General features: G+C 40.7%; 1 protein-coding gene across 14 annotated transcripts in view; it reads left to right on the forward strand.

The window, feature by feature from the left end:
- C2CD5 (C2 calcium dependent domain containing 5) overlaps window positions 1-24,199 on the forward strand; it is a 120,271-nt gene that overhangs the window by 66,582 nt on the left and 29,490 nt on the right. For 7 of the 14 annotated variants that reach the window (XM_059726587.1, XM_006268831.4, XM_059726585.1 and 4 more), the window contains 6 exons: window positions 670-765; window positions 2,691-2,882; window positions 6,940-7,126; window positions 12,917-13,081; window positions 18,045-18,185; window positions 22,053-22,116. In XM_059726587.1, the coding sequence (XP_059582570.1) occupies window positions 670-765; window positions 2,691-2,882; window positions 6,940-7,126; window positions 12,917-13,081; window positions 18,045-18,185; window positions 22,053-22,116 (845 nt within the window). Of the gene's footprint in view, window positions 1-669; window positions 859-2,690; window positions 2,883-6,939; window positions 7,127-12,916; window positions 13,082-18,044; window positions 18,186-22,052; window positions 22,117-24,199 lie in introns of all 14 variants that reach the window. The other 7 variants (XM_019489482.2, XM_059726584.1, XM_014609669.3 and 4 more) reach the window with 2 other exon arrangements.

Consider the following 24,199-nt stretch of genomic DNA (forward strand, 5'->3'; position numbering starts at 1 on the left):
TTACAAAAACTATAAATGTAGTGTGATCACTACCTTACCTTGTACAAAATTTTAAACCAAGAATATAATTAGTTAATTAAATTATATGTGAATTTATGCTTGCCATTCTAATTTAAAATGTTGCTTATATTTTATTGCTTTTTATCCTAAGAAGTTACTGAGATGCAACTTTGTTAGTATTGTTTTGTAAGCTCATTGTATTATGCATGTTATAAAATGATAGTTTTCAACTTCCACCTTCTATTATTGTAAACAATTTGCTGTAATTTGTGAAATACAAAAGATTCAGGATTTCACAAATAAGGTTATGGCAAGCCACTGCTGAGTTTGCATTTTGGTGGTTTCAGTAAAAAGTTATGGGAGCCAAGGATTCCTATCTCTTTACTTCCTCTACAGAGTCTCTGTAGTTTTGGGCAAGTCTCATTTATCTCTCTGCATCCAGCTCTCTATCTATATAAAAAGGGCAAAACACCAAACAGGAATATTTGTGAAGATTTATTTGTTGATCTGCTAGTCATTGTTGTTACTAGTATCATAATTATGCAGGGATTAGCAATTTTACTGAATTCAGTGCGACTTTTGCATAGGCCTTTTAATTTCGTAGTTTTCTATAAAAGGAGCTTAACACCCAGTAACAGGAATTCACTTTGTAATTCTTTTCTTTTATAGTGAAGAGGTCTGTATTTTGTCTGCATCTGGCACGGCAGCTGTACTGAACCCTAGGTTTCTCCAGGATGGCACCATGGAAGGCTGTTTGGATCAAAGGTTGTCATGGCAGCCTGGCTTCTTTTCCATAGGGTCAGAGAAGGGAGAGGTTGATTTTTTTCCTCAGAGCCAAGATAGTTCTTCTCTATTAGGGTAGGTTACAGTGTTACAGTGCAGGATGCGGGACCAACCACTTTACTGATTTTTCACTAACAACAACAACAACAGAAGTAATGGAATTCTGCACCAAATTAAATATTCTGTTTTTATTTCTAACAGCCTGAGTAAGGTAACACGTTTGACTACTAACCACAGAATTATAACTCGTGTTTTTCTTTGACACTCTTCAGGTATCTTTCTCACTTTAGCATAGAACCCTACAAAAATTGACTGTCAAATAATAACTTACATAAGCTAAATTTTGGTGCAGATGTAGTACTTGAACTACTGCATTGTGTTCAGTAGCTGTGTAGTAAATCAAATATGTTTTATATGCAATATAAAAAATGAATAAGTTGGATCACTACAAAAGATATTTCTATAAACTGAAATTTATAACCATCTTGAAGCTTAAAGGAAAAGATTGAATTTACTAGTTAGATATTTTTTTTTTATTTTAACCTCTGTATAGCACAAAAAAAACTTTTGTAAAATAATTAGTTTGGAGAGTAGCAATTTATATTGTCTTTTTTATTGTCAGTAGTGCTTTTCCTATATGTTCATTTGGATAATAGACCTACAGGATCTGTGCAGCCCAAATCATATGTTATAGCACAAAGGTGCCTCATTTCTCTATGAAACATTGTATCTTAGTAGTCTGCCTATGATTATTCTTATTAGCATGTGATTCTGAAGATACTACTTCTGAAGATACTACTTTTTGATCAGTTATTTAAAGCTGTAGTCAAAATGCAAGTTATTTTAATTTTTGTTTTTCTGTCCCATAAGAACATTTAATAAACTCTCAGCATGGGAAAGAATGCTTGTGTGACATCTTAAGAAAGTCACATCCCTTATATAAAGAAAATGGTCCCATGTACAAATCTTGCTTAAATCTTTAAAATCTGACTCAAACATTTTAAAGCAAAATAATGTTGTACAGGACAAAAATATATATACCATGTTGCCTTTTATAGTAGTTAAAAAAATCATAATTTGGTCAGACTGCATAGTCTTTGTATTTGCAACAGTTACTCCAAGATATTTTGAATTGTTTCAGATCTGAGTGACTAGGAAGTTTGGCTTAATACTGTAGTTTGGTAAATTCTCTGGGTCTTTTGGTTTACAGTGGCAAACTGTATTGTGCTGCTTTCCAGTAAAAATAGCTGTCATATTTAATCTATTGATTAATCTTTGTATAGTTTATTCAAACATAGTCTTGTAGGAGATGCTTCATACTGTATTTGATATGCATTTATACACAGAAGTTTTCCATAAATATATTGCAGTAACCACGAAACATAGATCCTACAGCAATTGAAGTAGTATGTTAAACTAATATAAATCACTGGCAATTTTATGCACTTGTTTCTTGATCTCTGACTAGATCAAGGTTGAAAAATAGGCATTGCAATATAACAGGGGCAGACAATTATTTTGAGCAGAGGGCCGCTTACTTAGTTTTGGCAAGCCATCAAGGGCTGCGTGACAGGCAGCCCAGGGCAGATAAACATCAATTTTCTAATTTTTTTAGGGGCTCTGCAGGCTGGATAGAATGGCCTGGTGGGCCGCATCCGGCCCCTGGGCCGCATTTTGCCCACCCCTGCACTATAAATACCATTTTAGTAAGTAGCTTGTGACAATTTTATTCTGTACATTGATATAATTATTTGAACATTGTCACATAGCTGGAATAGAGAAGAAGTGTGCTGATATGGATGGCTTAAATAGGTGTGTGTATAGGATAAATTTATATATGTGAACGCATATGCTCTTGTTAAATTGATGCACACGTTTTAAGTATCTTTTTCATGATGTACTTCTAGGATTGAAGAAACTTCACCTGCAGGTTGTGGATTTTGCCACATACCTTATGATGAACTGAACATGCCATTTCCTGCTCACCTCACATACTGTTACAATTGTCGAAAGCAAAAGGTTCCTGATGTTCTGTTCACAACAATAGATTTGCCTGTAGAGGCAATGGTTATTGGGAAAGGATGTCTTATTCAAGCCAGGTATCAATCAGAATATTTATTTTCTGACTCCTGTGGTAGATTTTCTTCTTTCTGTGGTTGAACAAAATTACAGGTTTTACGTTATGTTCAGTTGTTTGAAGTAACGAATAGCTAACTGGCAACTTTGTAATTATACTATTTGTATTCTTGATGAACAGCAGTTAATTTTGATCTCATTTTACATTGTCTCTATTATTTTGTACTTCCTACTAAAATTACTATGTTTTTGTCTACATGGTTTCATAGTTGGTAGGGTCGGAAGGAACCTGAGGAGATCATCTAGTCCGACCCCCTGCCGTGGCAGGAAAGAGTACTGGGGTCAAACAGTCCCAGCCAGATGTTCATCCAGCCTTTTTTTAAAGACTCCCCAGGGTAGGAGCCAGCACCACTTCTTTTGGAAGTTGGTTCCAGGTCCTATCCGCCCTGACAGTGAAATAGCACCTCCTAATGTCTAGCCTGAAACTACCCTCCGCTAGCTTGTGTCCGTTGTTTCTTGTAACTCCTGGGAGTGCTCGGGGGAACAGGGACTCTCCCAATGCCTGCTGGTCCCCCTTGACTAGGTTGTAGACTGCCACTAGATCCCCTTTCAGCCTTTGCTTTTGGAGGCTGAACAGGTTCAGGTCCCCCAGCCTCTCCTCATAGGGCCTGCCCTGCTGACCCCTGATCATGCGGGTGACCCTCCTTTGGACCCTCTCCATATTGGCCACATCCCTTCTGAAGTGCGACACCCAGAACTGGACGCAGTACTCCAGCTGCGGCCTGACCGGTGTCGCATAGAGGGGGAGGATCATCTCCTTGGACCTGCTTGAGATGCATCTGTGGATGCACGACAAGGCATGCTTGGCCTTCCTGACTGTGTCCCCACTTTGTTGGCCCACATTCATTGTGGTATCAATGATGACTCCAAGATCCTTTTCTATCTCGACACTGGCGAGAAGGGAGTTCCCCAGCCTGTAGGTGTGCTGCTAGTTCTTCCTCCCCAGGTGCATTACCCGGCACTTGTCAGTGTTGAACCCCATCCCATTCTCATCGGCCCACCCCTGTAACCTGTCTAGATCCGCTTGCAGCCTATTCCTTTCTACTAGCATACCCACTTCACTCCACATCTTGGTGTCATCTGTGAATTTGAACAGGGTGCTTTCTACTCCCTCGCCGAAGTCACTGATGAAGATGTTGAATAGTGCGGGCCCAAGGACCGAGCCCTGGGGAACCCCACTGCCCACATCCCTCCAGGTCAAATAAGACCCATCCACCACCACCCTCTGGGTGGTTGTGGAGGGCAAAGATTTGAAAATGAAAATAAGGAGTTATGCTCTGGTTAAATTAAGTCAAAATAGTGAACCAGTAGAATGAGAAACACAGCTTGGCATGTGGTAGAAAAGTACAAGTCCCATAATCATACTGGGTGCATGTACACGAGACATTTACTGAGGAGCTGACTAATTAACTCCAGAATAAAATGTCACTGTCTACATGCATGATGCTATTAGGCTGCAGAAAACTAATTAATGCTGCTGTAGAATAGTACTGCCTAACACAAGTACTATCCTATGGTAGTATTACTTAGTGTGCTGCAGTGCAGCTGTAAACGGGGACATGGACTGGTTGGGGCACAAGGGTGCTACAGTGCAGGGCTGCATTGAACACCCTCTTGCCCCAGCCATCCCCTCCACAGCATGTTGACCCAGGTTGGAGCAGCCCCAGCCTGGCAGGCTGATTCCTGGAGCCCGCTGCCAACAAGGGCTGCTCTGTCCCAGCTCAATTTTCTGCAGTTCCAGGTGCATGTGTAGAGGCTGCACCCAGGAGCAATAAACTCTGGCACGAACTGTGCTGGGGTTTATTGTGTTGCATTAATACGCACATGTAGACATGCCCACTAAGGTCTTAACCAAAATTTCCCTTTTAAAAGAAGACCTCAGGTGGGATAGTACAGCCACACAGAAAAAAATTTCTATTAGAGATTTTTTTTACTTTGTCATTTTATCTTTAGGAATGCAGAAACATATTCTGAATATATGTTTAAAGAGGATCCTACATGCACTGTTAAATACCATGGGTTATTCTTTACAAATCAACCATGATACTGTACTAATATTTATAAAAAAAATTGTAGTTTCTTTCTTCTAAATATTTTAAAAATTATTAATGGTGGGGGGAATACTTCGCTACTTGCTAGAAATACAGCACTGTTGCTTAGTCAATCAGCTTGGGTCAGGAGTAGGCAAAATACAGCCCACAGGCTAGATCTGGCCCACCAAGGGATTTCTGTCCACCAGCCCATGGCAGTCAAGCCCAGGCAGCCTGGGCTATGACTGGTCCTGCTGGACCCAGGTGTGAAGTCGGGCTGGGACTGTACAGCAACCAGATTGTATTTCCTGACAGCTCCAGTGGTTGCAGTGACTCCTGGTTGCTGCTGCCACCAGACCCAGCCCCACTGCCCAGACACCCAGGTCTGTTCACCCTGCACCCACTGCTAGGGGTGGGACCCCCAAGGGTAGGGTACTTGGCTGGGACGGGGCCTCAGGCAGGTAGGGAGTGGCATCCTGGGGGCTGGGGAAACCCCAAGATCTTGTAGTGGTGACAGCCTGGGCAGAACCTCAATTTGCTCCCTGCATGCCACTGTAACAGGTGCAAGTTCTGCGGGCAGGGGTGTGCTGGGAGTGGATCACGGCTCTGCCCCGATCTGGCCCCTTGCTGTTGCTGACCCAAGAACCCTAATGTAGTTGCCCCCAAGCCTGTGGTCCCATCCCATCTGCCTGGCTTTGCATTCTGACAGTATGGCTCCCAACTGGTCTCCACAAAGACCCTGAGATAGTGGAGCGGTGACAACGCGGGGCCAGGGATGTGCAGGGAACAGATCCTGGCCCAGCCCTGGCCCTGCACTTTCACCACCCTGCAATCCCAAGAACTCTATGGAGACTATCTGGGAGCTGTGTGAGATGTGGTCATGGCTGGGCAGGAAGCTGCATCCAGGGCCAGGGCAGAGCTGAAATCTGTTCCCTCCCTGCCCCTGCCTGTGGAACTGGCCCGTGTTACTGCAGCGTTTAGGCAGCGAATCCAGGCTCTGCCCTGGCCCTGCACTGTCACAGTCCCATGACCCCTCCTTGTGATTCCAGCCTTACCCGCCTGTCCCACTCCCGAACACTACTCCTCACCCACCTGTGGCCTCATAGGGAGCCCACAACAGCTCAGCAAAACTTGGCCCACAGGCCCAAATGCCCACCTCTGGCTTAGGTGGTAGTACATCTGAGAGTGAAGGGCAGATTCAATGTTTTTAGATTTCCATGAATTTGATTATGATATTGTAATTTCACTTTTTAAATATAAGCAGTTACTTTCCATTTTTTGCTTTGTTATTCTGACTACTAGACATACTGTACAGTCATCAGTACAAGTTCCTAGTCCTCTTGGATTGGCATACCTGTGGAGCATCTCTTGAAAGTAATTGATTTGTTGTGAGACGATCCAGGAAGGACTGCTTTAGTTATGTTGTAAGCAAGTAAAAGCACAGTTAGCTTGCTTACATTAAATGCCAGGATCTACTGTCTGCCTCTGATGCTTATTTATGATTCCGTCTCAATGGCCTTAAAAGATGTGGCTAAAGGAAGTAGAAGTCATGGGGAACAGGTTTTCTTCTTGGCTTTTCCTCTGCCTTGTTGTGTGAACTTGGATAAGTCATTGTACTCTATCTGTGCCTTGGTTTATTGAACTGAAGTAGAGCAGCACTTCCTACTTCTGAATTTATTAACATTCATGAATTTTATGATGGAAAGTGTTTAAACAAGAAATCCAAGGTACAGTCATGGCTAATTTTAGCAACATTTTACTGGCAAATATTTATTATAAGCCAAGACTGATCAATTTAATGCTGTGCTGACTGATGCTTAGGAAGGTGTTATGCTTAAAATAAAAAATCTATTATTTTAATTTTAAAAAATAACTTGAATGTGTTTTCAGTTGTTAAAAATGTAGTCTCATTGCTTTTTGTTTTTAACCATTAATAAGCCTACATATTCAAGTCCTGGGTAATTCCATGTATCTGCCTTCCCATCAACAGGTTATGTCGCCTGAAAAAGAAAGCTCAAGCAGAAGCCAATGCAACAGTTATCAGCAATCTGTTGCCATTTATGGAATATGAAGTACACACCCAGCTAATGAACAAACTTAAACTGAGGGGAATGAATGCCCTTTTTGGACTGAGGATTCAGATCTCAGTGGGTGAAAATATGCTGGTGGGCTTGGCAGTAAGTGTTGCTTTGTGTACCTATTTTGAGATTCTCTCATTCTATTACAGACTGTTTTTATAATTTCACAAAAACTTTTATAATGGTGGAGAGCATTTAGAAATTAGTACAGAAGTAATAATGATAGAAAGAGCTGAACAGGCTGACCTTGATTGCCACAGAAGACTGGACTCTCTTGAACCTAAATTAGGAGACAAATATCAAAGAAAAAAGAGAATTCCCCAAAATAACTTAATTGGGATATACTTCATAAAAATGATCATATTCACTTAAGGTTGCTGTTAAAATAAATCTCTACACTCAAACTGCATTTTGCTTGTATGCCAGATGGGTTTTGTCCCCTCTGGGTCAGTGACAAGAAGACCCATCACCTTTCCTCCTGCTCAGAATATTGGTGTCTTCAATTGTCATTTTCCATCAAATTACTTTGAAGGACCTATATTGTTATTTGTACTGGTTTAACTGTGCGCAGCAATTATGCCTTGTTTTTCAGCTGCTTCAAACTCTATTGGAGTTTGTTCCACAGTATCAAATTATTTTTTTCTTACTAGTTTAAAATAAAATTTAAATTTTGGAAAATTTATCAAGGAGACTAGATATAGTTATAAACCATTCAGTCACAGGTATCTCCAATTTCTGTCTGTTGTGCGGGCTTGGAATAGCCACATAAGAGCCTGTCTCTCCCAAGGCATCTGAGTAATTAGATAGGTCCTGGGTGCAGTCTACAGGCTGTCCATGGTTCTCTACCATGGCTTAATAGGCAAGTGCACTGTAAAAACTGACCTTGATAACCTCAAAGGTTGTCTTGAAATTGTGAGAGTGACTTAATTCCACTGTGTGTCTAGAGACTACATCATTATGTGCCTCTAAATATAAATATGCTGATAAGTCTCAACTCTGTCACTGCCACTTTCATGTATCATGATGTTTAGGACACATTGGGGAATCTGTGTATTTGACACCAGTGGATATTCAGAATATTATAGTCTGTTGCTGGAAATACAAATTGAGGCATGAGTTGAAGATCAACCTTGACTGAGACTAGTCTTTGAACTTCTGGTGCAAGAAGCAACCTCTGTGACCTATCAGTGTCAATATCACTGACTTGACAGTACATTAAGCTAGTGGTGCTCAACCTCCTGGCCCCACATACCAGATGAGTGACACAGGGCCTGTCCATGGGCTAGATCAGACCCATGCACCAGGATTTGGCCTGCATGCTCAGATTAAGCCTTATACTGCCTTGACTGGCCACTACATGCTAGGATTGGGCCAGTGGTCTAATCCAGGATCAGACCACACGTTGCCTTCTGCCCAATTCCACTTGCTAAGATTAGGTTTGCACGCTGCTTCTGCCTGCCCCATGCAAAAGGATTGGGGCCCTGCGCTGTCTCTGTCTGACCCCACATACTGGGGTTAGGCCCTTCACGACCTTGTATGCCCAATCTCGTGTGCAGGGTTACAGCCTGTGGAGCTCTCCATGGGTGACCCAGTGCTGGGGGCCATACATATCTGATTCACAGACTGGGGGGTTGACCACTCCTACATTAGATTGTTTTCTCTTTCTGACCTCTTCTCTTATTTTGCTTCACCTGCAGCACAGATGTAGCTACTGAATTGCACTGTAAAGATTCTGAGTCTGGAAACTAGTGCTTCAAACGTGTCTTGTGTTTTGGTACTGATGCCATGTCCCACTCATGATTGTTTTTGTAGCCCCCATTTTATTTTCTATGGTAACATAAGTATAGTAACATGTATGCCAGTAGTTATTGTACAGATGTCTGAAACATAGATCTTGTTTATCAGAATTAATGGTAGGATTGGAGAAAGCTTTTTATTTTAGTATTTCGAGTCTGAAGTTCTCTCTTCAGACATGTTCCAAACTTCCATCGGGACTGAAGAGTGAACTTCAAATTCTCTGTTCTCCTAAATGAAAAGTGCATATTAAAATATGGAAATTCTTCTTCAAGTATGTATCTCCATGGATTCTATAGTAGGTGAGTCCATGCCTTCTGCAAGTCAGCTCAAAATCTTGTGAGCCTTGGTAATTAAAGCTATGCACATATTCTGCAGTTCCTCGTGCTAGTGTGCAAAGTCAGGAAGGTACACTTGGGGAAGTTGTTCACACTACTGCCAGCGTGTCATTTCTTAGTCATCAGGGTTTAAATCTTGTTTAAATACTGTAATGGAATGGTGTTATGTTCCTGATCAGCAGATACAATAGAAGGCTTTATAGTCTTTGGGAAGGATTTAAATGTTTTGCCTGCTGTTCCTTCTCCTGCAAGCAGAAATTTAGATCAGGAGTTCAGATTGTTTGACGGTCACATCTCATCTCAAAGAAGCAAATAACTAACAAACTAGACTTGAAGGCTATTCCTGTCAAGTTTATAGAAAACAAACACTGGTCTTTGGGTTTGAATGGAAAGAAAAGAATGTTGAAAGGTGCCAAAATCCTTGGTGCAGGATCCAGCATAAGGATTTTCAGTGCTGGCTACCTTAGTATGCTTGACATAAGCAACAAACAAGGAAAGGCAAACCCTTTAATAATGTTTATGAAGTTGTTGGAGACAAGTGAGGTACCAGAAGAAAAGGGCCAGCACAGTGGCCATCTTTTTAAAAGGCAAAAAAAGAGGACCTAAGGAACTACAGACTGGTTAGTCTCGCTTCAGTACCCAGGAGCTTACTGGAGCATATCCTAAGGAAGTCCATTTGCAAGGATCTGGAGGAGGAAAAGCTGATCACAAGCACTTAGCCTGGATTTACTAAGAACACATGATGCCAAACAAATTTGATCTCCTTCTTTGACAAAGTAACTACTTGGGGTGAGAGGGGATGAAGGGAATATATAATGTGGATATATTGCATCTGGACTTCAGCGAGGCCTTTGACAGTGTCCCACATGACTACCTCAATGAGCTCAAGTTGCAGCAAGGGAACCTTCTCATGACCTTCTCATAAACGTGGATAGACAGCTCAAGCAAAGGGTAAATTATAAATGATCAGTAGTGTGTGAATATGCTTGGTTTTCTTACTCCTTAGCTTTCATAGCAATCTCAGCAAGTAATGCTTCCTATTTTCTGCAGTTGGCTAGGAGGTTGTTCCACATTGTTCAGTTATGGCCTGGCTGAAGTTAGTAATGTTTTTGTCACCTGAATAGATATAGCAACATTGTACGTTTGGTCATGAAAATTCCAACTAGTATAAAATGCTGCAGTATATATCTTCAACCAACATATTCTGCTGCAAGCACATCAGACCTGTTATCAACTCTCAGTGATGGCTTCCCGTAGAATTTTGAATCAGCTTAAGAATTTCATTCTTTTATCCTCAAGGTATTCCATGGCTTGAGCCCAGAATATCTAAAAGATCTCCTAAAGTTTTGGAATAAAATCTGTAGCTGGCAAATATACTGCCTGAACACCAGATAACTCTCTACAGGAAGAATAAAGTCCATAAGAGTGGGACTTAGTTGCTGGTCTAAGAGTGTGACATGAACTCCCCAGGAGACAAACCACTGATCTTACCACTCCCACTCCAAGTACAAGGTATATTTCTATGCTGTCATTTCTCTAACAATGTGGCAACACACATTTAAAAACAAAGTAAAATTACCAAATGGCACTCTGATGCACATGCTTATGAAAGGATCAAAAATGTAATAGGTATATTAGTCACTTTGTTTTAACTTAACAACAGAATCTGTTTGGATGTGATCGGGATGAACACAGTGTTAAGAACCTCAGTTAAATAGATGGCCAGTGGTATCTGTGGCTAGTAAGGTTTGAACCTGGGGAAGACTTGTACAAGTGCATCTGCCTCCACCAAACTGTTCTTTACCAAAGTCTTCTTTGTCCTCATCTGATGAAGCAGTCACATCTTTTCCAACATCAGCCACTGATGTGAGCAAGTCCTGGAAGGCCTTGAAATCAGGACTGCAATGGACATTGAAACAATAGTGATCCAAGAAAGATGCACGCAAGCTTTTGATTTTTCAGTTCCTCAGTACTGTTAATACTGCTCTCCTGATGAACACGAGTATGCTGGAGCCAGAAAAGTTGGTATACCTGTTGTTTTTCTTAACTTTGAATCGAATAGAAAAGCTCTATCAGATTCCATCTTAACAGGTTTCTGGTATTTTTATTCTTGTTCGACTCCAGGGTCTTTGATATTGCCTACAGTCTGTGAAAAAGGGTCCACTCTGGAATACAAGGACTTCAAGAAATTGAATCTTTTGGATGTAATACAGTTATCTATTTTTGTTCAACCTTGAATCATAAATTGAGCCACATTGCTAAATTTGACATGGGAGAGGATTTATTGCCCCACTCTATTTTGACTCCCACAGGCTTGTTGAGAGGAGCAGGAGGGAGATCATCATCATGAGTCAGATGCCAGGAATATTTTTGCTTTACCGGAAATGCACGTGCTCTTAGCACAGAGGACCAATTGTCACATTCAAACTCTGTTTCTGAAATTCAAAGCTAGTTATTGTGCCTAAAAGAATTTTCTCTTTACTTAGCTCCTTATCAGTTTATTTAAATCTGATAGCAGGTATATATTCTCCAGGATAGGCAATCTCAGTCTCTTCTCATGTGATAGCAAAAACATTTTTTCCCCCTGATTAGGGATCCAGTCCCAGAAGTCATATGCAGATAATTGACCCCTTTCTTTGAGATGTTGTAGTTGGTGTGAATTTTACAGCCCTGTCCTTCATCCCCATTTTTTGGAGTTCTCCTCAGACATGAGCTTTGAATTTCAAGAGAACTGAGTTGCAGTCTTTCCATCCTTCTCATGCTTATATGGGAGCACAAGGTCACAGAACATAAGTCTGGCCCTGGTGAACACTGTTACTCAGGAAAGATTCTGAGCTCATGCACTTGAGATATGCACATACCTAGTGTGATCCAGGTAGGCTACAACTTCTCAAAGAACCACAGCTATTTGTCTGGTAAGTTACCATTCTGTTTCTTTCTTTTATCCATCTCTATATCATTTTTGATATTTGCTTATAAGTTGAAATATCTCAACCCTGATGTAACTTAGCCTCTCTCCTTACTAAATTGGCTTAAAGAGTCTGTAAGATTCTGGTGGATGGCTATCTTGCCTTCTCACTAAAAACCTCACATGCAGTAAATCTGAAGTATCTATTTATATTTCTTTCTCTCCTGAATCAAAAATGGGTTTTCACCCACTGTGACTAGTTTATTTAAACATGTGTCTTTCATAAGATATTCCTATTTCTATGGTATAATAGACTGATATAACATGGTTTAACTCCCCAGTACTGGGAATTCAACTTCATAATTTAACACTACAAAATGCTGTAATGTTAAGGCAGTGTATTTCCTACTGAAATCAAGGATTAGCTCAATGCATGATTATTAGAAAAAATATTACTGTATTCTGTATTATAGTACAAGTATCCTAGTATGTAATAATTTTTAGATATGAAAATACTAACCCGAGATGAAAACCTTTTAGGAAGAAACACTGTTTTCCATTTATAATTTATTTGGGTTCCTAGATAAGTAAGACAGTTCCTTTTGAGTGAGAGAGATGCCAGGAGTGAGAAGTTCTTTAAAAAACATTGTTTTCAATAAAGGTGGGTTATGTTACCTCAGAAGCAGGTTATAATACAAATTTGTTTGTTGCATTGCTAAAAAATCATAGGCACCACTGAATTATAAATGTCTTTTATACTGTTAGAAGTAGAAATAAGCACTGAAAATAAAACTTCAGTGAACTTGAACATATCTTGGATATATTTCTTAGTAACTTTTTCTTTTTTAGTCTGCCACAGGTGTGTATCTTACTGCTTTACCAACCCCTGGTGGTATTCAGATTGCTGGGAAGACTCCAAATGATGGCACCTATGAACAGCATATATCTCACATGCAAAAAAAAATAAATGATACAATAGCCAAAAACAAAGAGATTTATGAGATTAACCCTCCTGTAAGTAAAGTTCATTCTCAGTAAAGTTCATCCTCAGTAAAGAGAATATCTGTTACTGTCATTTCACAATATGCACATCCCTAAACTCTTGTGAGTGAAAGCAAGCAAAGCAGCGGCCATTAAGAATAAGCTAAACATATTTTGTATAATATTTTATATAAATTTCATAGCTGGTGATGTTCTACAAGTCCCTTTCTATATTCCCATGCCAAATCGCACTTCAGAGACTCAGGAGATCCTAGAGCATCAGCCAACAATCTGGAGCAGTGAAAAGCAACTTGCAGTTTACTAGTCAGGGTATCCCTTGCTGACTGGATAGATATAATCATATTTTTCCAGGCCTGAATCAGCTTTTCTGTAACCCCAAGTTGGGGAAGGCACAAGTTCTGACAAAACTGGACAATATGAAAAGATGCGTCTTAAGTCTAGTGCAAAAGTGAGAGTATCTGTCCCATCTTTTTCTCTCTTTCATTTTTCTGTTTATATCACAGGAGAGAATTATGGTGGGAAACTTCCACAAGTATTTCAAAGTAAGGCCTATAAGATGGATACAGTTTGCTTCTTTGCCAGGTTGAAAATGGAACTCTATGAATTCCCTTACCTAATTTCAGGGATGGATTCTGGAAGAGGCAGTATTGGAACTGTCAAGATATCTTTGAACTGTGAAGGGACTTCTCTAGCTAGTCACCAGATAGAGAAGAATCTGTCCAGCCTGATAACTGGATTCAGGTCTCTTGATAAGAGGGTTGTTCTTGGACACATAAATCAGCACCCTGTATCCTAGAAGGAAAGGAGGGATATTTTCATCTTTTTTTTTTTTTGAAGCAGAGTAATTGTAGCTGCATGACCCTCTGCCATATAGGACCCTTAAGACTATATGAGCCATCTCAATATTATAGTAGATTACCACTATTTACCAAAATTGATTCAAGGGTTGTGGGGGAGGTGGTTGGGGGTTTTCTTAAGGGGAAAGAAAGGGTGGGGACCCACTTCCACTCTAAGTGGCATTAAATAGCATCACATTCCATTAGATGTTATGGTGGTTTGTGCACTTAACGTTTCTCTACTTGATGGGATACTCTCTGATTTCACATGTAGTTTCTCAATAGCCCAGATTCCCTTTGCTTTCTCCAGTAAGCTGAGGAATACCTTTACGTTTTTGTAACTTCTCTTATTTAAGAAAAGTAATGTCAATTATAATGTATTATCATGCAATCCTCTCCATATCCAGAAACCTCCAAATGAGGTTGAATGGCTGGGGCTGTCTTCAGAACTGGATAGCAGTACTGACTGAATGTAGGTATAATAGGTTCTCTTCTGTTCTTCCAGTTTAGTGTAGACTATATTGCTTCCTACTTCTCAAACATTAAGAGAAATTGCCTAAGGAGAAAAATGCAATCGGGACGTGTAGTAGAGATGATATCTTTTATTAGAACAACAAGATTTTTGCAAAAAAAAAAATTCTTTAATTGCAAGCTTTCGGGCACAAACCCTTCATCAGGCATGGGAGAAAAGATTGTAAAAGTTCTCCAGGGTAGAAATGAAAGTTCGTATTTCATAGGATTTCACAGAGGAGTCAATAGATGGAAAACTCCTCTGGGCAGTCAGTTCATAGCTGGTATGGATCTTCTCACCTCCTGTGATGATGCAAATGACCTTGAAACAAAGGCAGGAGCAGGATCTCAGGTTTCAGGGTGCCTAAGGATACCTGGATACCTAAGCAGAAAAAATAATTTATTAAACTTTTTTAACAAAGAAGAAAAATACGTTTGTGAATAAGTTCTCTTAAACTGTTAAGCACCACCATTTAATTTACCTGTGTTGATGATAGATCTATTTTATTTCTTATTGTTCTTTTATGCATTGTGTAAGTATATTTAAAGGTGGTAGGTAGATTTTCCTTTGAAAATAGTGAGGTTTTCCTCCAAGAATAGTGAGGTCAGAGAGGGAATGACTTTTCTGTGACAAATGTGCTCCTCATGGCATGCATATGTCTGTCCTTTTATATTTTTTCTGTGAGAGTTCATTCTTGTGCATAGTCGCTGTTTAGTTTTTAGCTGTGTAGTTGCCCTGTGGTACTTTTGTGCATTGGATCAAGTATATCATGTTTTGGGAAAGGCATGTGTAGGAACCATGGATTCTGATGGGGCTTTTTTTAAGGTGAGAGTTTAGAAATAGTAGCAGTGAAGATGTGCTGACAGGTTAAGCATTTCTTGCCAAGGCAAGGCTTGTCCTGCTTATTTGATGTCTGTTGGACAGTGGGGAAAAGTCTGATATTTGTTGAATATAGGTTGTAGTTGTTTGATGATTCTTCTGATGAGTTCTCGTGTGGGGTGGGAGGTGACCGCAAGGGGTATGTGGTCAAAGTAAGTTGTGGGGAGAGGGGAGGTGTTGTATTGTATTGTAGCAGATTACTGCGGGATATTAGCATAGCTCTTTTAAATGTACAATCTGTTTCTTTCCTGGAGTGCCCTTTTTGTATAAAAGAAGATTTTATGCTGTCCAGGTAGGCTTCACAAGCATCCACCTCAGAACAAATGTGGTGGTATCTAAGGGCCTAGCTATAGATTACAGCTTTTTTTGGTGTTCTTGGGATGATTGCTGGTCTTTGTCGTGCTAAATTTAATTAAGGGATGGGATGAATGGAAATGAATCAATTGGTAAGACTATTCCAGTCTCAAATCCCAATTTATTGAACACATAAGCACTGACAATATTTAAGCAAGGCTTTAAATGCAGCACTTAACCTTTTAATAAGACCCCAACAGTCAGTAATAGGTATTATTTGTAAGCCTTCTGATTCATAGATTCATAGATGTTAGGGTCGGAAGGGACCTCAATAGATCATCGAGTCCGACCCCCTGCATAAGCAGGAAAGAGTGCTGGGTCTAGATGACCTCAGCTAGATACTCATCTAACCTCCTCTTGAAGACCCCCAGGGTAGGGGAGAGCACCACCTCCCTTGGGAGTCCGTTCCAGACCTTGGCCACTCGAACTGTGAAGAAGTTCTTCCTAATGTCCAATCTAAATCTGCTCTCTGCTAGCTTGTGGCCATTGTTTCTTGTAACCCCCAGGGGCACCTTGGTGAATAAATACTCACCAATTCCCTTCTGTGCCCCCGTGATGAACTTATAGGCAGCCACAAGGTCGCCTCTCAACCTTCTCTTGCGGAGGCTGAAAAGATCCAGTTTCTCTAGTCTCTCCTCATAGGGCTTGGTCTGCAGCCCCTTGACCATACGAGTTGCCCTTCTCTGGACCCTCTCCAGGTTATCCGCATCCTTCTTGAAGTGTGGCGCCCAGAACTGCACGCAGTACTCCAACTGCGGTCTGACCAGCGGCTGATAGAGGGGAAGTATCACCTCCTTGGACCTATTCGTCATGCATCTGCTGATGAATAAAGCAAGTTCAGCTGGCCAGGCATCCTTTACTGTTCCAGGATTTACCTGTGTCATATTCTTGGCTTCAAGTTTCTCTGAATCTGTGATGTCTCTGTTTGCATTTTATACTGTTTCTTAGGGTTTGGGGTAGTTTTTGTGGTTGTTTGACATCAAGTTCCACGTTCCATGCAGTTTTTTGACTTAGAGTTGCAACTGCTGCAGTTATGATTTTGTTTCACCATTTGTCCAATCAGCTTTTTCTGTTCACACGTCTTCGTTGTACTTAGTTGCGTGCCTTTTACCTGATCAGTTTGCAAACTGTGTTTAGCGAGCTGTATATTTGTTTTCATTGTTTAATATTACATACCTTCTGCACAAATATCCACCAGTTATCTTTTATATTCATTTTTTTCCTGTCAAATTGCTGTCTGTATCTTTCTGTCTTGGATTGTTAAACCATATCCTCTTTTAACTTTCTGCTGGCAGGGGGTTTCAAAAGGGTTATCTTAAACTGTGGCTTATTTGCTTCATTCAGTTAATTAGATCACGGTCCAAAATGATGTTGTGTATGCTAAGCATTTTGCTAAAGTGGCTTTCAGGCCTAGTCTTGTAGACATAAGTATGATGGTCTGTGGATTTTCTGTATCTAGTGGTTTGTGGTGCCATCCTGGATCTGAATTATGGTAACTAGAAAGTTGATACTGGTTTAGAAGTATTCCAGAGAAACTTTGATTGAGGGATGATAGTCACTAAACCTGTGGTAGAAATCAATAAGTGAGTACAGGTGTTCAGTCCAGATGATAACTATACCTGAATTTATGTAATGTAGATATAGTTCAGGTTTGGTGCTGTTTTCTATAAATTTTTCATCCAGATGTCCTATAAAGAGGTTGGTATATTGAGGGGCTATCTTTGTGCCTATAATTGGGCCCATGGTTTCGGGGAAGTGATGATTATTGAAAGTGAAGTTGTTGTGGGTGAGTATGAAATGGATAAGTTGTGCAACATGTTGCTCAGGATCTGAGTCTACTCCATGTTCTTGAAGGTATTTAGGGCTGGCAGCTGTGATGTTAGGCTGCTTACAGACATGGGGAGGAGGAAGGGGGGGGAAGTGCTTTACTTTCAGCTTGGTGCATACCCATGCTGAGCGCAACATGTGCCCAGAAGAGCAGTTGCGTCAGGTTGACTTGGCTCACCCAATGTATGTCTAGCTCATGGGCTTCAGTAGAGCTTTTTGGTGCTTGTTTCTAATAGCGGTTGAATTACCTAATAGATAAAATTTCCAGAAAGACTTGCTGAAGTGTGCAAGCTATACAGATGCCGAGGAAGAGCTGGGTCAAATGGATGAAATTTCACTTCTGGTAAAGCACTTTTTTGTTTTGTTTTGTTGCTTTTCCTCTCCAAGGAAAAAAAGGTTGTTGTGGTCCTGCTTTTGTGGGATTTTTCCTTTTAGCTTTCTTCCTGAAATAAATTATTTTCAAAAGAGTCTGGGACTTTCATGTTATGAGATGGGTAAGACGTTAGGAACTCAAATCCATTATAATAAATGCTAATGCTTCATGAAATTTATTTATATGCTGTTTCAGGAGATACCAGAGGAAATCATAGGGTCTCCCATTCCAGAACCAAGACAACGTTCTAAGCTGCTGAGATCTCAGTCAGAAAGTTCTGATGAAGTTACCGAACTAGACCTTTCACATGGGAAAAAGGATGCTTTCGTCTTGGAGGTAATATCCATGTCTATAATACTTGTGTTCCTACATTTTGTTGTAAAATTACTAGAAAACATAGAAGTCATCATTTTTTATTTCCATACTGTCCTAAATTGCAGAAGAGATCTTCATTTTTTTGTAAAGTAGAAACTGGAAAATTTGAAGTTTGAGTCTCCTCCTCTACTCCACTCTCCTATTGTTTTTCAGACAGCTGGTCTCTGTTGGCCCTATTCCAAACAAGAATCTCCTTTGTTATTGTGAAGCAGTATTAAGAATGGTAGCAAAAAGATAGTAATGACTGTTGTTTGCCCGCCTCCTCCTCCTGCCCCCCTCTGCCCCCCAATCAGTATGAACATAGTCTTGTGTGCTAGCACTTCAGCATTTAGTGCTATGCCACTGTAGTTAGCTAAAAATCCCTTTGCTTTTCATGAAGGGGGTTGCTACTATTATTAAGAACAACAATAGTCACAATAACAGCAACTCCCTTTCATGAAAACCAAAAGGATTTCTTCATGTTCTTCTTGTTGTTATAATATGCCACCCTTTCCAAAAGAGTAAGCTTACAACAAACATTTTTGAAGCTGCAGTTGTTTTCAACAATCAAAAGGCCCTAGAGTTTTGTCAGCTGAATATATACATGTTATAATTTAAAGCAGGGCTTGGCAACGTGTGGGCTGTGGGCCAGGTCCAGCTCACAGAGCTGTTGGATCTGGCCTGTGGAACAGTCTTCAGAGACATTCAGTGGCAGGCAGCTGCACCCTCACCACAGCATAGTTCTTTGCAGCAGTATGGAGAAGCAGTGGCAGCCAGGTCCTCACCCTGGCCCACCTTTGATCTGAGCTAGATCATTCCAGCATGCCACCAGAAAATGTTGATCCCTGATTTAAAGTACGTTCAGTTCTTTTTCTGAAAGTAAGTAGCTGGGTTTTTTTAGTTTATTTCTAAATAAATACTTTAAAATATTGTGAAAAGTATTAAATGTTCTTATTCTACTGAAAGTGATGTATCAAAACTTCTGAAATTGTAAATTTTGAAGAGGTTTTCAAATAAGCATTGTATTAAAGCTTGGAGAAATAGAATATTTGGTTTATTTAAAATGATCCAAATGGTATAGCTTGGTTTATTACTTGCAAATTAAAGTTCACTTTCAGAAATTAACATGAAATCAAAACTTTTAGTATGGGTTTTCAAAAATGAGTAGCTAAAAGTAGGTGAAACTTTAGTTCAAATTTAAATTAAATGGAGTGAGTTTCAAAAGCGTGAAGTCATAGAATCATAGAAAATTAAGATTGGACGGGAGTTCAGGATGTCATCTAGCCCAACCCCCTGGCCAGAGCCGGATCATCCCCAACTAGATCATCCCAGCCAAGGCTTTGTCTAGCCAGGTCTTCAGAACCTCCAAGGATGGAGATTTCATAGGTAGCCTGTTCCAGTGCTTTACTACCCTAGTGAGAGAACTTTTCCTAGTTTCTAACCTAAACTTTCCTTGCTGCAACTTGAGCCCATTGCTCCTTGTTCTGTTATCTGCTACCACTGAGAGAGAGTCTTGTTCCAACCCCTTTGGAACCACCCTTCATGTAATTGAAGACTCTTATTAAATCCCGTCTATCTTCTCTTCTTCACACTCAGAAAGCCCTGTTCCCTCAGCCTCTTCTAATGTTTCCCAGTCCTCACACCATTTTCATTTCCCTCCTCTGGACTCTCCAAGTTGTACACGTCCTTTCTATAGGACACAGTACTCCAGATGTGGCCTCACCAGTGCCAAATAAAGGAGAAGAATCACTACCCTCGATCTGCTGGCAAAGCTCCTAATAATGCAGCCCAGTATGCCATTAGCCTTCTTCATAACAAGGGCACACTGTTAACTTATATTCAGCTTACTGTCCACTGTAATCCCCAGGTCTTTTTCTGCAAAGCTGCTGCTTAGCCAGTCGATCCCCAGCCTGTACCAGTTCATGCGATTGTTCCATCCTAAATGCAGGACTTTGCACATGTCCTTATTGAACCCCATGAGATTTCTTTTGGTCCAATCCTCCAATTTGCTTAGGTCTCCCTGAATCATAACCCTGCCCTCCAGCCTCGCAGCTTGGTGTCATCTACAGAGTTACTAAGGATGCACTCTGTGCCAGGTTCGAGGTCATTGATGAAGGTATTTAACAAAACTGGCCCCAGAACTAACCCCTGGGGCACTTCACTTGATACTGGTTACCAACTACACATTGAGCCATTGATTACTACCCATTGAGCCCAGCTATCCAACCTTACAGTCCATTCAGCCAACCAGTCCATACTTCCTTAGCTTGATTGCAAGAATGTTGTAGGAAACTGTATCAAAAGCCTTGCTAAAGTCAATGTATATCACATTTGCTGCTCTTCCCCACATCCGTGGAGCCAGTCATCTTGTCAAAGAAGGCCATCAGATTGATCAGGCACGACTTGCCCTTGGTGAATCCATGCTGACTTCCTAATCTTTATCTTCTCCTCCAAGTACTTAGATATGAATTCCTGGAGGACCCAGTTTTTCCCAGGGACTGAGGTGAAGTTAACCTTAGCAGTTCCCAGTCAAGTAATTTTATATAAGTCCATAAATAGGATCATATGAAAGTAGGGCTGGAAGAAACCTGATGAGGTCACCTAGCTCAGCCTCCTGCTTAAGGTAGGATCATCCTTGACTGAACCATCCCAGCCAACTGTCTGTCTAACCTGCTCTTGAAAACTTCCAAGAATGGAGATTCTGTAAGTAAGTTCCAGAGCTTGACCACCATTACTCATAGTGAAAAATCTTCCAAATCTCCAACCTAAACTTTCCCTGCTGCATCCTAAGGCCATTGCTCTCAGCAGAGATGACTATAGCAGGGTGCAGGGCCCAGGGCAAATCAGCCTGTGCAGGGCCCAGATGCAGCAGGGCAGGGTGGTGGCAAGTGGCCAGACACAAAGCCAGCTGGACTGTATAGGGCCTGGGTCTTGCCCCAGTTTGCGCCTCCCCTCCCCTCCCCCCCGACCCAGGATGGCCCTGGCTCCCAGTCCTGTTCCTTACAGTCACAAAGAAAACCCCATCTCTAATCACTCTTCAGGTATTTGAAGACTCTTATCAAATCCCCCCCCTTAGTCATCTCTCCTCAAGACTAAATAACCTTAATTCGTTCAGCCTTTCCTCATATCATTAATAATATGAGACCTTTCCCAAGCTTCTAATCATTGTTTTTGCTCTGCACTAGGCTCTGTCCAAATCCTTAAAGTGTGGGGACCCAAAACTAGACATGTTAGTCCAGGTGAGGCCTCACCAGTGCTGACTAAAGCAGAAAAATAACCTCCCTTGATTTGTGTCACACTTCTGTTGATACAGCCCAGTACTCTGTTGCCTCATAATCAGTTTATGGTATACTATAACCCCCAGGTCCTTCTCTGCGATATGGAAGCCTATCCAGTTGTTCCCCAGTCTGAATTACGTGCATTGAATTATTCTGTTCAAGTGTAACACTTCACACTTGTCCTTGTTGAATCTCACCTGATAGATTGTGGACCGTTTCTCCAGTCCATCCAGGTCATTCTGGATCCTATCCCTGCCCTCCAGAGTATCTGCCACTCCACCCAACTTAGTGGTATCCAAAAATTTGTCAGTTGTATAATTAATTCCATTATCCATTAATATTTATTTAATGAAAATATTAAACAATATTGGACCCAGGACGGACCTTTGTGGAACCCCACTTGATATCTCCTCCCAACTAGACACTAAGCCATTGATAACTGTTTAAACCAAATTTTAAAATCTTGGGGTTTTTTATGTAGTAATAATCCAATTTCAATACTTCTGTCTTACTGACACTACCTGTTGGAACAAATGGATGGGAAGATTTTAGTATATTATTTTTTTTTCAGATTGATGATACAGATGCAATGGAAGATGTACATTCTTTATTGACAGATGCTCCACCACCTCCAGGTATCTTAAAAACATTTCACCCTATGTGATTAAAGTAATTATAAGCTACTGGTAATCAGTTTCACCATATACTAAATAAAATAGAATTGTAAAAGATCGTAAAGCTCAGAGTTGGAGGGGGGGAAAGGTCTGTGCAGTATTATATTAGCTTGGAACAAAATTCAAAAAGCAGTTTGTATACCGTGAATCTGTTTTGGGAATCACTGTTGCCTGAAACTTTAGGCAAGGGAAATACTTGAGTTAGTACTGTGCTGTTTGCTCGTCATTTGTTTGTAGAAATTTAGTATGGCAGTTGGGTTCAACATTTGTAGGTCTTTTCAACTCATGAAACAGTATGTCCGGATTATTAAATTCTGGATACCCGATGTAAAAGCTTCACTGAAAATACAAAATTATGTTTCTTTCAGTGAGCAGAAGCAAGCTCTGACAGCCACTCATCCTCTGTAGGAAGGCAGGAAGCAGGAATGCTTCTTACTTAGTCTGCCTATACATGTGGTCCCAGGGGAGTGGAGCAGTGGGGACATTGTAATTAGAGCAGCTCTTGGGAGCGCAATGAGCTTTAGTTAAAGTACCCCCACCACCAGTTTGAAACATGGGACTCTGAATACATGAGATGTTGCTGAGATGCTGCAGCATGCTGGAGCGTTCTGATTAAAGTGCTCGTGCAAATCTGATTAATCTTTAGGCACCCTTAATGTCAAACTCGCCTCCTATTTTGGACTGGGTCCAAATTGCAGAGCTCCTTGGTGGGGCAAGCTGCTGTTTGCTATGGTGGAGATGAGTCAACCAGCTGGGGGACAAGAAGGACTGCATCAGCACAGTCTTAGCTGGCTCCCTGCCGCTGACAGATATGTCGACTGGGGCCCCATAGCTCCAGATTCGATGGCAGGGCCTGCCCTCAGATTCCTTGGCATGCCCCTCTCCCCCTGGAGCCATATTGGCTGGATGGAGTGGTTCCAAGGGCCAGATCAAGGTCAGGGACTTTACAATATCTGTTACCTGCAGTGAGGTGATAGATATTAGCAAGCAGAGTAGTTCGTAATCTCTTCAATACTTTACAGACTCATAAGGACTTACGACATATGAAAACTAAGAATCAGTTAGGAGACTTAGACTTTCAGAATTTAGTAGATGCTAGTTTTAAAATTGATATATTTTTCATTGTGATAGAAAATGAACATTGAAAGTATAGTGAAATGGATGCTAGAACTTCATAAGAGGTTAGAGTTAGTGGTCTATAGTTTTATTACACATTTTTTGGCAATAGCTGATTTGCCAAAAATGTTGTTTCAGTTGCCCTAAAATTATGAATTTGGATTTAATTTGGCAAATAATTTTGTTTAGAAGACTTTCAGGGGAAGAGATGGGGAGAGACAGAGGAGCCTTTAACAAACTTGAGGTTTTTCTCTGTTGCCCATTATCGCATGGAATAGTTATTCCCAGGAGAGAGTCAAGAGGACTTACCCCTGAATATGCTACAGTTTAGTGGCCAGGTTTCCCCTACCTTCCAAGGGAGTGTCCTAGGTTCACATACACTTTCTGTCTTATTCAGGAAAGTATTTGAACAAGTCTCCCACCTCTCCATGTTGTAACCAGTAAGCTGTAGATATTCTAGGGTGGTTTCCCCTCAAACTCTCCTATTAATGCTCTTCTGCTATATATACGTGCTTGATGTAAACACACACGCATATATCGTTGAGAGAGAGAGAGATGCTTGATGTATACAGATGTATAGCTGTATCTGTATACAGATATATTGTTATATATACGCTTGATGGTTATAGCACTCATCTGGCTTCAGCCACTGCTCAAGTGCATACTCACATATTTCATGCAAAGTGAAAACAGCATCAATGGGAAATGTTGAGAACAAATCACTCCAGAATACCTTATATCCTGTTTTATCATTTGCCTGGAAGGTCAATGATACAGTTCAAATCAGAAAAAGGAGAAAATTACTACGACTGTTAACTAGTTAGTAAAGACCCTATTAAATTGCAAGAATTTTAAAGGGATTTATTTTATTTAACATTATTGACACTTAGTCTATGACTATATTAATAACTATGCCTACATTAATAAT

The sequence above is a fragment of the Alligator mississippiensis genome, chromosome 4 (assembly GCF_030867095.1).
Source record: "Alligator mississippiensis isolate rAllMis1 chromosome 4, rAllMis1, whole genome shotgun sequence".
Classification (NCBI taxonomy): domain Eukaryota; kingdom Metazoa; phylum Chordata; order Crocodylia; family Alligatoridae; genus Alligator; species Alligator mississippiensis.